This window comes from Carcharodon carcharias, chromosome 22, assembly GCF_017639515.1.
Source record: "Carcharodon carcharias isolate sCarCar2 chromosome 22, sCarCar2.pri, whole genome shotgun sequence".
Classification (NCBI taxonomy): Eukaryota; Metazoa; Chordata; class Chondrichthyes; order Lamniformes; family Lamnidae; genus Carcharodon; species Carcharodon carcharias.
This window is the reverse complement of record NC_054488.1, coordinates 14,776,525-14,792,074: the sequence shown is the minus strand read 5'-3', so window position 1 is coordinate 14,792,074 and position 15,550 is coordinate 14,776,525. Positions and strand designations below refer to the sequence as shown.

Below are 15,550 nucleotides of genomic sequence, written 5' to 3'. Positions count from 1 at the left end.
TATCCATGCTAGTACCTTGCCTCGAACACCATGGGCTCTTATCTTACTGAGCAGCCTCCTGTGCGGCACCTTGTCAAAGGCCTTCTATAGGTCCAAGTAGATAACATCCATTGGCTTTCCTTTGTCTTGCCTACTCGTTACTTCCTCAAAGAATTCTACCAGATTTGTCAGGCATGACCTCCCCTTGATGAAACCATACTGACTTTGCCCGATTTTACCATGCACTTCCAAGTATTCTGAAATCTCATCCTTAATAATGGACTCTAAAATCTTACCAAAGACCAAGGTCAGGCTAATCGGCCTGTAATTTCGTGTCTTTTGCCTCACTCCCTTCTTAAACAGGGGGGGTTACATTAGCGATTTTCCAGTCCCCTGGGACCCTCCCTGACTCGAGTGATTCCTGAAAGATCACCACTAACGTCTCCACTGTCTCTTCAGCTATCTCCTTCAGAAGGGTCCCAGGAACTGGAATGAAATTATTCAAACTTAACCCGCACTCTCCCCAAAGGTACTAGCATATTGTCTATAGTGTGTACAGGGCCTTAATAATAACCTAAGTGTGCAAGTGTACCGGAAGGACCATGTGACAACACTGTACTGTAGCTTCACCAAATGTAATGTCTTTTTCTCTGAAGTAAAAGAAAAGATGCGAGATTCTATTGAATTTTATTGATGTGGTTTTTGGTGGTTTCTCAATCCAAGAAGCACAGCTATGATTAAAATATTGACTGTTAGATATTATTAATATTTCTAATCTTTGAAGCAGAAGACAAGGAAAGAGTGAGCCAAAATGAGTGCCATAAAATTGGAAAAAAAAACTCTTGCCCTTCCTCCTCCCCATGTCTACATTGTTTGGCCCTGTGATTTATTCTTCCCTGTTTATTTGCAGACCCGTGTTGAGGAGCTGGAAGAGGAGCTAGAGGCCGAACGAACCATGAGAGCTAAGGTGGGTGATGTCATGGACTTTATTTATCTTGAATTTGAAGTAATAAGAGCAAATGATCTGTAAGGTGACATTTCTTTAAAAGTGAGTAACTGTATATTCACTACCCTGCAAGCCAAACTTCCACCAATGATATTTATGCCGCAGTAGAACCTCTTTCTGTCATAGATATCACATAAAACCAGAAATATTTTTGGTTTTATGTCACATTAGAAAAACCTTGCCAAATGTCTCAATAATGAGTTGAACTGTTCGGTACAGCATTGGGCCTCACTGACAAGAAAGGCCCCAGTCCATCATCAGTCTGCTCTAAGCCAGCTGCTATCAACAGAGGTAATGGTAGAGGAAAGATTAATTCTGTCCATTTTTTTCTGCTCTTGGAAGTTCGTTCCTGTAGCCCTGCAATTTTTTTTGCCCTTCAGGTGCTCAGCCACTTCTCTTTTGAAAGCCGCGATAGAATCTGCTTCCACTCGAATCTCGAGCACTGCATTCCAGATCCCACCCACTCACTGAGGAAATGAAGCTTTTCCTCAGGCTGCCTTTGGTTGTTTTGTCAATCACTTTAAGCCTGTGTGCTCTGTGATGAGGAAGGCAAATGATTTTCGACCCTTCTGCCAATTGGAACAATTGCTCTCTGTCGAGTTTGAATACATGTATCAAATCTTCTCTCAACCTTCTCTTCTGCAAAGGAAATAATGCCAGGCTCTCCAATCTATCCAAGTAATTGATGTGCTTCATCCCTGGAACCACTCTAAATTAACAATCTTCCCACTCCAAAGATTTGAACAAGTAATCCAGATTAACACCGATGCAGTTCTGAAGGAATACTGCACTGTTGGCAGCGCTGAGCTTTGGAGGAGATGCTAAACCAATGTTCTGTCTGCCCTGACAGAAGGACATAAAAGATCCCAGGCACTACTCAACTAAGAGTTGGCAGTTCTCCGCAATTTCCTAGCTTATATTTATCCCTTAATCAACAAAAAATCAACATCATGAAAACAGGTTGTATGGTCGTTATCTGTCCGTCATCTCTGGGACCTTGCTGTGTGCAAATTGGCTGCAATTTTTCCAATACTACAAGAGTAACTGCACATCAAAAGTAGTACTTACTTGGCTGTAATGCACTCTGGGATATCCTGAGGTTGTGAAAGGCGAATAAATGGAAGATCTTTCTTTCTACTAGGACAGTGCTGGCCGCTACATTGTTGCATCCCTTGTGTTGTTTTAACCTGAATTACTGTGACTGGAGGGATTTTTCATGTCCTTGGGCCACACTTGCAGGCATATGAAGAAATGTGAAACCATTGGTTTGTTTTGCAAAAGGTGATCATTATTTCCCTGCATTACAGAAGTTGAATACATTTCAAAAGTACATAATTGGCTTTGAAGCGCTTTGGGACATCCTGAGGTTGTGAAACATGCTGTATAAATAGCAGTTCTTTCTTTAGCAGCATTTCAGTAGCTAAGACAGGTTTCTGGCCTCTGGCAACCACTCTGTTGAAGTGCGCCCAGCTGAATTTGGGAATCCAAGTTGAAAGCTGTTTAAAGATATGTTTTTACATTTGGAAACGCTTTCAATGGAAGCATTTCCACAATGTCCCTAACACTTCTACTGTTGGGATTTCTTCCTGTATGGCAGAATTTAGAGCACAAATGGGATCACTGAAGCAACCACTTGAGGTCACTCTCACTCAGTTACACAAATGTCACCTTTGGGACAAAGTCACACGGGCAAATAATGTGGAAAACAGTCTCCGAGGCCTTAGCCAGACTAAAATGGTGGCTCAGGACATCCATCATTGTCACCAGCACCCTGGTTAGGTTGCCACAATTGCTGATGTACCTCCAGCAAGGCTGGGAGAAATCATCCCTTGCTGGTCCAGGTGGTAGAAGCACTTTTGCCTCCAGGCTGCCTTTGGAGGCAGTGCTGTAATTTAAATCCTGCAGAAGACCAAGCAACTGACCTTTATTACACCAGTCAAGATTTCTGATAATGAATGAAAAAAGCTGCAATCTTTTCTGATGATTCTTAATGAAAAGAGATTACATTTACATATAAGGTGCGAGAAGAATTTTGTTTGATTTATTCGAATTGCATAGAATTTACAGCACAGGAACAGCCCCAAATAGTTTCTTCCAGTGTTTATGCTCCACACAAGCCTCCTTCTGCCCTACTTCATCCAACCCTGTCAGTGCATCCTTCCATTCCTTTCTCGCTCATGCACTTATTCCCCCTCATAAAATACTGTTGAAAATAAATGAATGCTTATTGAAGGCAATTCTAACATGACACTTGTATTTAACATATCAAGCCATCTCAAAGTACTCCACAAGTGAATCCTTTTGGCAGTATATTAACTATTATGAATGCAAGATAGCAACGTCTATCATGTCATAAATTTACAGTAAAGAATATGCAAGGCAGTTAAAGAATTCCACCATCCATACATTTCTGGTTTTGGAAGGGTTTTGCAGCTGTTGCTTTCAAGATTTGATTGCTATGCACTTGTTAAGCTCCGAAGGTTTGTTTGAATCACGATTTAACCTGACCTAGGAGCATTTTGTGGCATGTTTTATGTAGCAGAGTAACTCCCACTGTGAGTATTGTTAATATGATGAGGCTGCTGGCCTTGCAGAATTGCACCATTTATATTATCGGGGTGGACCCAGTGCACTAGCAACAATGGAACCGTTGTGCATGCTGGAGATTCAAAACTTGCGATTGCGTATTAAAAATCATGACGTGTACAATTGTTCAGAAGCCGCTTTTGTGATGTGAATATTCCGGCTGCAGACCTTCCTAGGTGTTGTGGGGGAGGTTTGCAGTTGTCAGAAGTGTGGCTTTTACAATCCTGACATGTATGAGAGGCTTGAAAATGCAGCTTGTTTGCATCCTCAGGCCTAACCATTGGCATTAAGCAGCAGTTTTATTATGCCTAATGGGGTGTACATATCCTGTCCTGCATCTCCTGGGCCACTGAAGCAACATGGTCTCTATAGCGACACTACCATTGAAAAAATGTTGAACAGCTTAGGCCTATGCCCATCAGAGTTTAGAAGAATGAGGGCTGATCTTATTGAAACACATAAGATCCTGAGGGGACTTGATAGGGTGGATACCAGGGGATCTTTCCTCTTGTGGGGGAGACTGAAACTAGGGGACACAATTTAAAAATAAGAGGACTCCCTTTTAATACACAAATAAGGAGAATTCTTTTCTCCCACAGGGTCGTTGGTATGTTGAATCCACTTCCTCGGAAAGTAGTAGTGGCTGGGTCATTGAATTTATTAAAGGTAGAGTTAGACAGATTATTGTGAGACAAGGGAGTCAAGGGTTTAGGGGGGCAGACAGAAAAGTGGAGCTGAGACCATAACCAGATTAACCATTATCTTATTGAATGGTGGAGCAGGGTCAAATGGTCAAATGGCCAAATGGCCTAGTCCTATGTTCTTATGGAGGTACAGTAATATGTAATATAAATTAGTCTGTGCTGATGTTTCTGAATGTGCACAATATGAGTTCTTTTGAACTATGGCTGGTTGAATTGTTTCAGTTGTTTATGGAAAAGCAGCAGTTTTGAATCTTAATTCCATTTCTAGCCGTTTATTCACATGACAAGACTCAACAATGTTGGACATTTGCTTTGACGGAAACCAAAAAATGGACACATCTCCAAGATATCTTGTTAGATGTGAAATTCAATCAGATTGAAGTTGATTCATTCTTTAGTAGGCCAAGTGTACCTTGATTCAGTCCTGAAAGTGGAGTTAATGGGAATAGAATTCCTCATTATCTCACTCTGGATCCTTTACCTTTGATTTCTGGTGAGTAGTATCTCCAACACATTCCACAGTTTAATTACAACAATAGATCAGTGCCTCTGACAGAACTGGCCTCTAAAATAGGTTGGGCATAGACAGGAAATATTTATCACCTAACATGCTACTTGAAAAGGTACCCTCGGGCCAGTTGTACCCTGGAACTAAAATCAAGGCTTCTTTCATGTTGCTCAATTTGTCATGATCCAAGTGATCTTCTTTAATCTGCTGACGTAGTGCTGAGGTGAGAAGCACAGGTTTTGACAAGAGAGAAATTATCTACGATATATTTGTTACAGTTCTAACAGGTGTTTGCAGAAGAGATGGAATTTCTATTATTCCTGCCTTATTATTGCCTCAAATTTATGATTGTTTTAAACAGTAAACTACATTTTTAAAGAACAGTTTCGCCCAAACCTTCTCTTTCCAGTGGGAGATACTGGGCACAACATTACTAGCTTATTGCCAAATCTGAAATCAAGCAGTTCTGCCAAGATGCATTTAGAATGACAGAACCATAATTCAGAGCCAACATGAAAAGTAAATTATATTGCAAAGTGCCTGAAAGTTGCAAGTTTGTTATATTGTGCCAAGAGCCTTCACTGATAGATAAATGTGAAATATATATTCACTGCATACACTCACTTGGTAGGTTCAAGAAGACAGCGCACCCCAACCATTCAAGGGAATTAAGGGTGTGCAACAGACATCCACATCCCATGGAAGTATAAAAAAAAAGTGGGGGGAAATTCCTTAAACTGGCTACAGTGTTTCTTTTGTCTTCTCTGAAGTTAACATTACAAGCTATGTATGAGGGCAACGTGCACAACTGCATCATCTAGTAGCATCGCTGAGCCCAGTAACATTGTTTTGCCTTCATATAAGAAAGACTTGCATTTATGTAACAATTGTCATGTCCATAAAACATGAAAAAGATCATATATTGTGCAAATCAAACCTTATTTTCAACTAATTTAAAATGGACTTTGCTGGACCATGGCTGCCACAGGTCACATGATTTGCAAGTTGGCTACACTTCTGGAAGCTTCCAACTTCCAGTAATTACAGGACAAAGATCAACCCTCATCTTTCTGGACTCTCACACCTATCATTATGTGGGCCCATTACATTCAAGGAAACAAGGGAGCAGCAGCCAGCCTGCCTCCCCAGCCTGGACTTGTTTCAATGGCACTCTAATACATGTTATACCTGTGGAGGCACTAATAGCCAACATCTACCTCCTAAGATGAGCAATAGATTTTGACAGACACAAAAACTGATTATTCACCTGAAACTGACTCATCAATGGGCAACATCACAAAATCCTCTGGCCTTTGAAAAGTTTTAATATTACAGTCCTGAACTCCCAGGGCAGTCTGCTGTTAACATCCAGCCTGTCAACATCAAAGCCAGACTCCAGGCTGACAACAAAGTCTGCCTCAAGTCTAAAACCCCTCGAAGCCTGGTTCTCTGCCATTGCCTGTCAAGTGGACCAAGTCTCTGGACACCAACCTCATGTTGCTGTGTAATCACCAATTTTAAAGGAATTTTACAACCCCTGCTTTCAGCTAGCTGAACTTGCCTGAACTTTAACTACTATATGAAGGAGCCCTCACTGGACTCTGACATTCATGTAAATTAATATTCATATCTTTGGTTTTATTTTTTGTTTTAAGCTAAGTTCCCTGAAAGTGGCGTCAGAGGTTGACAAGGTTGTAAAGAAAGCTTTTGGCATACTGGCTCATAAATCAAAGTATTGAGTATAGGAGTTGGGATGTTATGGTGAGGTTGTATAAGACATTGGTGAGGCCAACTTTGAGTATTGTGTGCAGTTCTGGTTGCCTAACTACAGGAAGGATATCAGTAAGATTGAGAGAGTGCAGAGAAGATTTACTACGATGTTGCCAGGTCTTAAGGAGTTGAGTTACAGGGAAAGATTAAACAGGTTAGGACTTTATTCCTTGGAGCGTAGAAGAATGAGGGGAGATATGATAGAAGTTTACAAAATTATGAGGGGTATAGACAGAGTAAATGCGAGTAGGCTCTTTCCAATTAGATTAGGAGAAATAAACATGAGAAGACATGGCTTTAGGGTGAAAGGGGAAAGATTTAGGGGTAACATTAGGGGGAAATTCTTCACTCAGAGAGTGGTGAGAGTGTGGAACAAGCTACCATCTGATGTGGTAAATGCGGGCTCACTCTTCAGTTTTAAGAATAAATTAGATAGGTACATGGATGGGAGAGGTCTGGAGGGTTATGGACTAGGTGCAGGTCAATGGGACTAGCGGAATAATATTTCGGCACAGACTAGAAGGGCCGAATGGCCTGTTTTCTATGCTGTACTGTTCTATGGTTCTATCCCTCATTGGAAAACTCTTTCTTTCCTATCTCCTTGTATGCTTGTGTGTGCTGTTTGTGGTTGTGACCATCTCCTGGGTTTGAATGTATGAATAAACAATACGTCTAATTTAATCCCAAAGAGAGTTTGCTGCGAGTCACCTTACAATTGACTTCATAAACAGAGGGTTTGGGGAAACTTGCCATAGCCCATTTCAAAAATGAAAACAGCTCTGCTTATGGTCGGACGACATAAAGGAGTTGAGTTTTCCTCTCTCCCCTGGCCCTAGCACAATTTTCCCAAAGAACTGTACAACCTATACAGTACTCGTGAGAAGTACAGTCACTACTGTAATGTAGGAATTATACATAGCAATGTCCCACAAAAGAAAAGCAATGAGATGATGACCACACAAACTGCTTTGGTTGTTTGGTTGATGGATAAATATTTGTCAGGACACCAGGGGTAACTCCCTTGCTGTTCTTTGAATGAGTCTCCTGCATCTACCTGAGCTATATGCAGCAAGACCTGGACAATATTCAGGCTTGGGCTGCTAAGTGACAAGCAACATTTGCACCACACATGCCAGGCAATGACCATCCCAACAAGAGAGAATCTAACCAGCTCCCCTTGCCATTCAATGGATTAGCATCGCTGAATCCCTCTCTATCAACATCCTGGAGGTTACCATTAACCAGAAATTGAACTGAACTAGCCATATACATACTTTGGCTACAAGAGCAGGTCAGAGGTTAGGAAATTTTGCACAGGAAACTCACCTCCTGACTCCCCAAAACCTGCCCACAATCCACCAGGCAAATGTCAGGATGATGGAATACTTGGATGAGTGCAGCTCCAACAACACTCAAGAAGCTTGACACCATCCAGGACAAAGCAGCCCGATTGATTGACACCCCATCCCCCATCTTAAACATTCACTCCCACCACCACCGATGCAGAGTAGCAGCAGTGTGTACCACCTACAAGTTGCACTGCAGCAATTCACAAAGACTCCTTCGACAGCACCTTCCAAACCCATGACCTCTACCACCTAGGAGGACAAGGGCGGAAGGAGTTTGGGAACACCACCACCTTTCAGTTCCCTTCCAAACCACACACCATCCTGACTTGGAACTATATCGCCGTTCCTTCAGTGTTGCTAGGTCAAAATCCTGGAACTCCCTAACAGCACTATGGGTGTACCTACATACATGGACTGCAGCAGTCAAGAAGGCAGTTCACCTCTACGTTCTTGAGTGCAGTTAGGGATGGGCAACAAATGCTGGTCTAGCCAACAACGCTCACATCCTGTGATAGAGTAAATTTTTTAAAAGTTTCCACCTTGGATCCCATTCCAGTCTATGGTTATGGGGCTACTTTGAATAACTTTAAACATAGAAGATCAGGGGGTTATCTCATTGAGGTCTTTACAATGATTAAAAGATTTGATAGGGTGAATAACGAGAAGCTATTTCCTCTGGTGTGGAGGTTCAGAACAAGGGCTACAACTTTAATATAGAGTTAGCTCATTCAGGGGTGATGTCAGGAAGCACTTCTTTATACAAAGGATAGTGGAAATCTGGACTGCTTTCTCACAAAAGTCCTGTGAGGCTTGGAACCGATGAAAAAATTCAAAATTAAGATTGATTGATTTTTATTAGACTAGGTTAGAGCAAAGAGGAGTTTTGGAGTTAAGATACACAGCCACCGCAATCTAATTGAATGTTGGAACAGACTTGTAGGGATGAAGGGCCTACTGTTGTTCTTATGTTTAGTCACTTAGGGAAAAGTGGAAATTGCTATTAGGAGTCAGAGTTATCAGCCACCCTAACATTACCAAAACTATGCAGTATTTTAAAGCAAGCCCATGTGTAACTGTCTCTTCAGTGCTCCCATTTATAGACTTAAAAGGGTTCTCTGGTACTCTGCTGACACGCCTGGAGTATATGTCAAAATGATTTGTGTCTGAGGGAAACAAATATCTGAAACTCTGAGCAGACAAGCCATTAGCTGACTGACAGTGCCACACTTTGTTCACAGCAAGAAAAGTGAGACTACTTCTGACAGGTTCAAGCATCATACTACATGAGAAGTACCTTCCACCTTATGTGGCTTCTAGCAAGAACTGACAGATGGTTAGAAACAAGCTAGGTGGCATACCAGCAGCAAGCACTACTGCTCCAATCTGAATGCAAAGGGAAATCAGCACATTAGGGCTGTTTCTCGAAGCTGACCTGGATCCCAACGCTGTTCCTTCTCCCGTGTGAGACATTGCCAGAAGACACCTATCAGTAGTATGTGGTCTATTGAATGGAGAGATAAGATAAGCGTAGTCATCGAAATTCATTCAACGAGAAAGCACTCCAGGTCCAATTTTCCCATCCTTTTCCCATAGATCTGCTTTTGGTGATGATGACGTAGTTCTTCAAGTGTCAGTTCTTAGATGTGCCTTTCTCTGTAGCTGGCGGTGTGGGATTGTTATGTTTCCTGTCTGATGCTATATGCTCTCAGGCTGAGCTTCGGGGCTGGGGGATAATTTTTGCCATGGGCAATAGTGTTAAATTGGGTAAAAGTGAGTGACTTTACACAATTGCACAAGGTCAAAATCTATCCAAGTGCACAATGCCTCTGCTGTCTGACTGATGAAACAAGTTGGCAGGGAGTGGAATTGGATTTCAATGGTGGTGTGAAGCAGGTGATAGTGAAGGGGCATTCTGTTTAACACCTCCCCCAATTTTCTTTGCCGTCAGTGTAAAACGAGCGTAAAAAGAGGTTACCCCATTTTCTAAACCCAGTTTTGTACTCAAGGGGCTGTGTTTTACATCCCACGGTCAGGCGGGCGTGCACCCAGCCCGATCGGGCGTAAAACCGCGAGCATCCCAACGTCATCACACTTTCGCTCGATATTTCGCTCAGCGGGAGCATACCTGCCAACAACTAAGAAGGCAATTAAGCCCATTAGCAGCGTCATTGTCTCCGATTTTTCATAGCCCGTCCAACCTTATGGTTGGTGGACAGGTGAATTAGCCAGGCGGCCTTTGCATTTTTCATCAAACCACATCGAAGAGCAGGATGAAATTTCCATTATGAAATAAAATAAAAATAAATATCAGTGGGCAGCAGTTTTATCAGTTATATTTTCCGGTGATTGATTGTGATGCATGGACATTTTTCCCCAGTTTATAATTCCTTTATTTGATGATTTTTCAGGCCTGCAGCCCCCTAAGGCAGCTGTCTTCCTTCAGGGAGCTTTCTCGCAGCGCTCACCCATGCCCACATCATCGCCCGCCCTGTCCCTGCCCCCACACCAGCAGTGCTGAGCATTTCAGCGCATGTTTCACGTTGACTGGCTGGACATGGGCCGGCCAGCGTGATGTTGCGGCTGGGGGCCGATCACGATAGGCAGTCCATTTCCTGCCTGCTGATCAGGCGCCCCCGCCAAAGGTAAAATTCAGGCTAATGTTTCCCTTAATCGGCTGCACCCCGTAATGTGAGCAAGGGCAGGTTCCAGGAGCCAGCACTGACATGTAGCTCCATTATTTTCCGGGGGAGCTAAGAGAGGAAGTTTTATTGATGTAAACATAAGGTGCTGGTCTGCAGTATTTGGCTAAAGGGCTTCTCTACGAAAGTAGAACCCAAATCAGCTAAAGAGGCTCACTTCCGGGTGTGAGCATTTAAATAGGATAAAGGCATGTGGAACTTGGTCTCCTGAAACAAGGATCGGCATGTAGTGGAAGTACAACAACAACACCTTGTGTTTATACAACACCTTTTAAAGTAATGAAATGCCCCAACGTGATTCACAGGACCGTTATAAAACAAAGTATGACACCGAGGTGATAGCAGTTCAGGTGACCAAATGTTTGATCAAAGTAGGTTTCGGAGTGTCTTAAAAGAGGATAGTGAGGTAGAGAGGTGGAGAAGCATGGGGAGGGAATTCAAGAGTTTGGGGCCTGGGCAATTGAAGGCACATCCACCAATGATGTGATGGAGTGATTAAAATTGAGGAGGCAGAAGAGGCCAGAACTAGACGAGCACAGATATATTGGAGGATTGTGGGGCTGGAGGGATTGAAATCAAGGATGAGAATTTTAGAATCAAGATGTTACTTGACCGGGGGCCTATGTAGGTCAGCGAGCACAGGGATGATAGGGGACTGGATTTGCTGTGAGTTAAGATGTGGGCGGCAGAGTTTTTGATGACCTCAAGTTCACAGGTGGTAGAATGTGGGAGAGCAGCCAGGAGTGCTTTGGAACAGTCAAGTCTAGAGTAATGAAAGCATGAATGAGGGTTTCAGCAGCAGATGAACTGAGTTGGGTGATGTTATGGAAGTGGAAATAGGGGGTCTTGGTGATGGCACAAATATGAGCCCTGAAACTCATCTTGGTATTAAATGTGATTGCAACCAAGGTTGCAAACAGACTGGTTTACTCTCAGAGTGTGGTCAGGGAGAGGGATGGTGTTGGTAGCTAGGGAACCGAGTTTGTGGCTTCAGTCTTGCAGATGTTGAAAAGTGAAAAAAATAGGAGGACCCTTATAAAGTAATGAATTGATTTTTCTCAGTTGCATCAATTGCCTAATTTGTGATTTGAGGAATGTACACTGTACCCCGTGGTAAACATTGGACATTTATAATTTCTCCTAAAAACTCTCATAAAAAGAAAAGATTTGTAATTATAAAGCGTCTTTCACAACCTTGGGATGTCCCAAAGAAAATGGAAAATATTGTTGCTTTCTCTGCCAGTCACTGTTCAGTTGTACCTATTACTTGTTTGCAGTCATTATTCCTTGGGATGCAGCTGTGGTGTTAATTTAATCCCTACTTCTTCAGAGCTCAAGATTCATCCACTGCAGGGTGCCCAGTGTGCCCCTCCCCACCCCCAACCTGACATTATTGTCATCTTGTACAAACCCAAATCAATGAGTGTTGGCAGGGCATTCAGCTCTTGGAAGGCATCAAAGTGGAGACTGCATCTTCCATTATGGGTGACTGGTCAATAGTCAGGACCAAAACACAAACCGAGATTTTCTCCCTTGTCACCCAGGAGCACTGAAGCCAGTAGTACCACCCCAAATGCCATCCTGGAAGAACAGCAGCCAACTTTGCCCAGATGCATGATTGATCCTGAGACCCCCCCTGGTCTGAAAGGCTTAGCAGCTCACCGTGTGATACATTAACTCACTGAACAATCTGGAGAACTGATTAATGTTACTAGAGCGCAACCAGGATTTGTTCTGGCATGTATTTCTTCTTGCTGAAAATAGTTAAGCAATCTAATTGAATTCCCTAAAATTTATGAGTTCTTTTTCAAAACAATACATTTAGTAAGTTAACCTGGGGGAACGTCAGGAACGGCAATTATTCACCCAGCAACAAAATCTCATTCGTCAGATAATTGGAGCATAAAGTGTTACCTAGTGTCTGATTATGACTTAGGAGCGAAGTTTCTAAGTGTTCATTGGTGGTGAGGAACCTTGAGATCTTTTCCCTCCCTCCTACCCACCCCTATACATCAAATGATTACAAAGATGCAATGTCCTCCAATTTCTAATAAGTGCATTTGGGATGGTAATGTTCCTCATTGCTACTGGGAGGTTGGGAGTCTGGAGATTGGGGCTTATGCATCAAGAGTGGAGGAGATCAAGGACTCGGATATTGGGGGTCAGGATGGAGGGGGCTGGGAAATCTGAGGGAGGTCAGGGGCTAGGAGATCGGAGTTTGGGGGTTGGGGGTGCCGCTAAATCGAGGTCATAGATCAGGAACAGGGGAAGTTGTGGTCTCACTAATGCCCCATATAACTGAAGCATAACATCCTTACTTTTATGTTTAATTGTAAATCCTCTTGTAATAAAGGATAGCATTCCATTAGCATTCTTAATTACTGGATGTACCTGTATACTATTTTTTGTGACTCATGCACTGGAACACCTAGATCCCTCTACGCCGTGGAATTCTGTAGCAGTTCTCCATTTAAGCTGTACTTTGCTTTTTTTATTCTCCCTGCCAAAGTGAACAACTTCTCATTTTCCTGCCTTATACTCCATCTGCCAGATTTTTGTCCTCTCACTCAGCCTATCTATATCTGCAACTTCCTTATGACCTCTTCACAACGTACTTTTCTACCTATCTTTGTGTGGTCTGCAAATTTAGCTATCATGCCTTCACTCCCCTCATCTAAGTCATTGATATAAATTGGAATCCACGTGTCACATCCTGCTAATCAGAAAAAGACCCATTTATGCATACTCTCTGTTTTCTGCCAGCTGACCAATCTTCTATCCATCCCTATACTATGAGCTTTTATTTTCCGCAATAACCTTTGGTTCGTGCATTTTGTAAAAATGTCCATTAAGTTTCAGCAAGATCCTCATACTGATTGTGATGAAGTTACACTGTATGCTTCTGAGCTGCTGTGAAGTGGGATTCACTGCACAGCTACACAAGTGTCAGTAAAATTCCAGGATCGGACTCCAACCTAACTGCAAAGGAGAGGTCTTTGGGAGAAGCCATTTCTTGGTGCTTGGGGTTTAGCCCTAGAGTGGCAGTTAGTCAGGTTTGAACATGCCCTAGTGGCCCATTCAACCTGCTGAGGTACATTGTAAGCCCAAATGAAGTTTATTTGTAAAGTTTTGAGAAGGTGGTCACATGTACCTGAGGTCCAAAGATGATTCATTCTGTAGCAGCTGGTGCTGGAGTTCTAGACATGACAGGAGCAGAGATCCTTTACCCCCTCATCACTCCTTTACCCCCTTACTCGCCTAACTCCCTATTATCTCCCCTCAGCTGCCCATACCTTCCATATTCCATCTCATCCTTCCATAATCCCCATATCCTGCCATATCCTTACCCCCCCCTCCCTTACCCTCCCATATCCCCAGTGTCTGCTATAAACCAAACTCATGAATTCTACAATAATATTGAGTTTTTGTGAAGCTCATAAATTTGTCAAAATAAACAAGCATTACTTGGATATCGATTTAACAGTTTAACAATTTATAAATCTGCCAAAATGAACAAACTTCAATTCCCCTTGACAGCTTTGTCAATAACCCTTGCTATGAAAAATCCATTAATGGGTTTGGAAGTGAGACAAACGTTCATAATGAGGTTCTACTGAACAACTGTGCCAACATACCCTCCTGAGCTGAATCCATTAATGCCTTTGAATGCAACCAGAAGCTCAGCCATCTGTCAAAGCCATCAGATGATTGAGCTGAACTTCAAGGAAAAAATCGAAACATCAGCACATTTCACACCTTCATATCCAGATTTCAATTTTATACAATGCACAATATCACTTCATCCAGTGAACAATGCACTCTAATGCTTCTGAAGGTTTTTCCACCTTCCTAATGCAGTTCATTCCCTTGGCAGCTTGCCAGATGTCAGAAGTGACAACCTGGCAACCACAGCATTTAGCAGTCACTTACTTTTTCAAAATAAAGCCCTCTCATCACTCCGAATTAAAAACATACAACTTATGTTACAGCATTTCATTATGACATGTGAAGTTGGGAACATCTTTGTACTTGCCTTTCATATGGTGCCTGACTCCACATGGCTTATACCTCTGCGCTGGTGTGAATCATGTTGCCTTCCCAAACATGCCCGACTCCACCAAAATTGCGGGAAGGTCGGAAATTCCCACTTCCACAATGGTGCCAGCATTGCAGGATGTCAACATGCCAACATGTGGGCTCATAACCACCGCCCCCCCCTCCCCACACAATCCCGTGCCTCTGAAAATGGACAACATCAAGAATGGGGGTTGGGGATCCCAAATGGGGTTCTGCCCGCATTTTTAAAACCTGCCTGATGCACTTTGGACTCATGTTGGGACAGGAAAATCCAGCCAAAAGCACGGTATCATAGGAAGAGCTCAGTGAAATTGTACTTATTGTCACTGTGATATTGATCTTGTCTTCTGTCACGCCATCTTTCCTCTCCACAAGTAAGTAGAGGATATATTCCCTCCAGTGTTCCAGGAACCCAAATGGTCCTCAACAGTTAAAAGGCCTCCTGTATAACAAGGTCCTAAGGAAAGAAGTGTCTCTTCACAAATGCCCATAAAAGCCCCTGACCTATGAGCCCTGAGTAAATCAAATGTGGTATTGAAACTAAAAATTCCAGCATGTTAGTGTTTGCAGTTTAGGTTTCCATATTTAAGGACGGATACACTTGCATTGGAGGTGGTACAGTGAAGTTTAACTAACTTGGTCTCTGGGATGAGGGGATTGTCCTATGATGCGAGGCTGAGTAAATTGGGCCTGTACTCTGGAGTTTAGAATAATGAGAGGCAATCACGTTGAAACATACAAGATTCTGAAGGGGCTTGATAGAGTAGGCACTAAGAGATTGCTTCCGCTGGTTGGGGAATCTAAAACATGGGGGCCACAGTCTCAGGATAAGGGGCCGATCATTTAGGACTGAGATGTGGAGAAATAATTTC

General features: G+C 42.7%; 1 protein-coding gene across 1 annotated transcript in view; it reads left to right on the top strand.

Annotated features, from left to right (window-relative positions):
• LOC121293560 (myosin-16) overlaps window positions 1–15,550 on the top strand; it is a 223,628-nt gene that overhangs the window by 39,705 nt on the left and 168,373 nt on the right. The window contains exon 4 of the mRNA XM_041216592.1: window positions 890–946. Coding sequence (XP_041072526.1) covers window positions 890–946 — 57 coding nt within the window. The remainder of the gene's footprint in view (window positions 1–889; window positions 947–15,550) is intronic.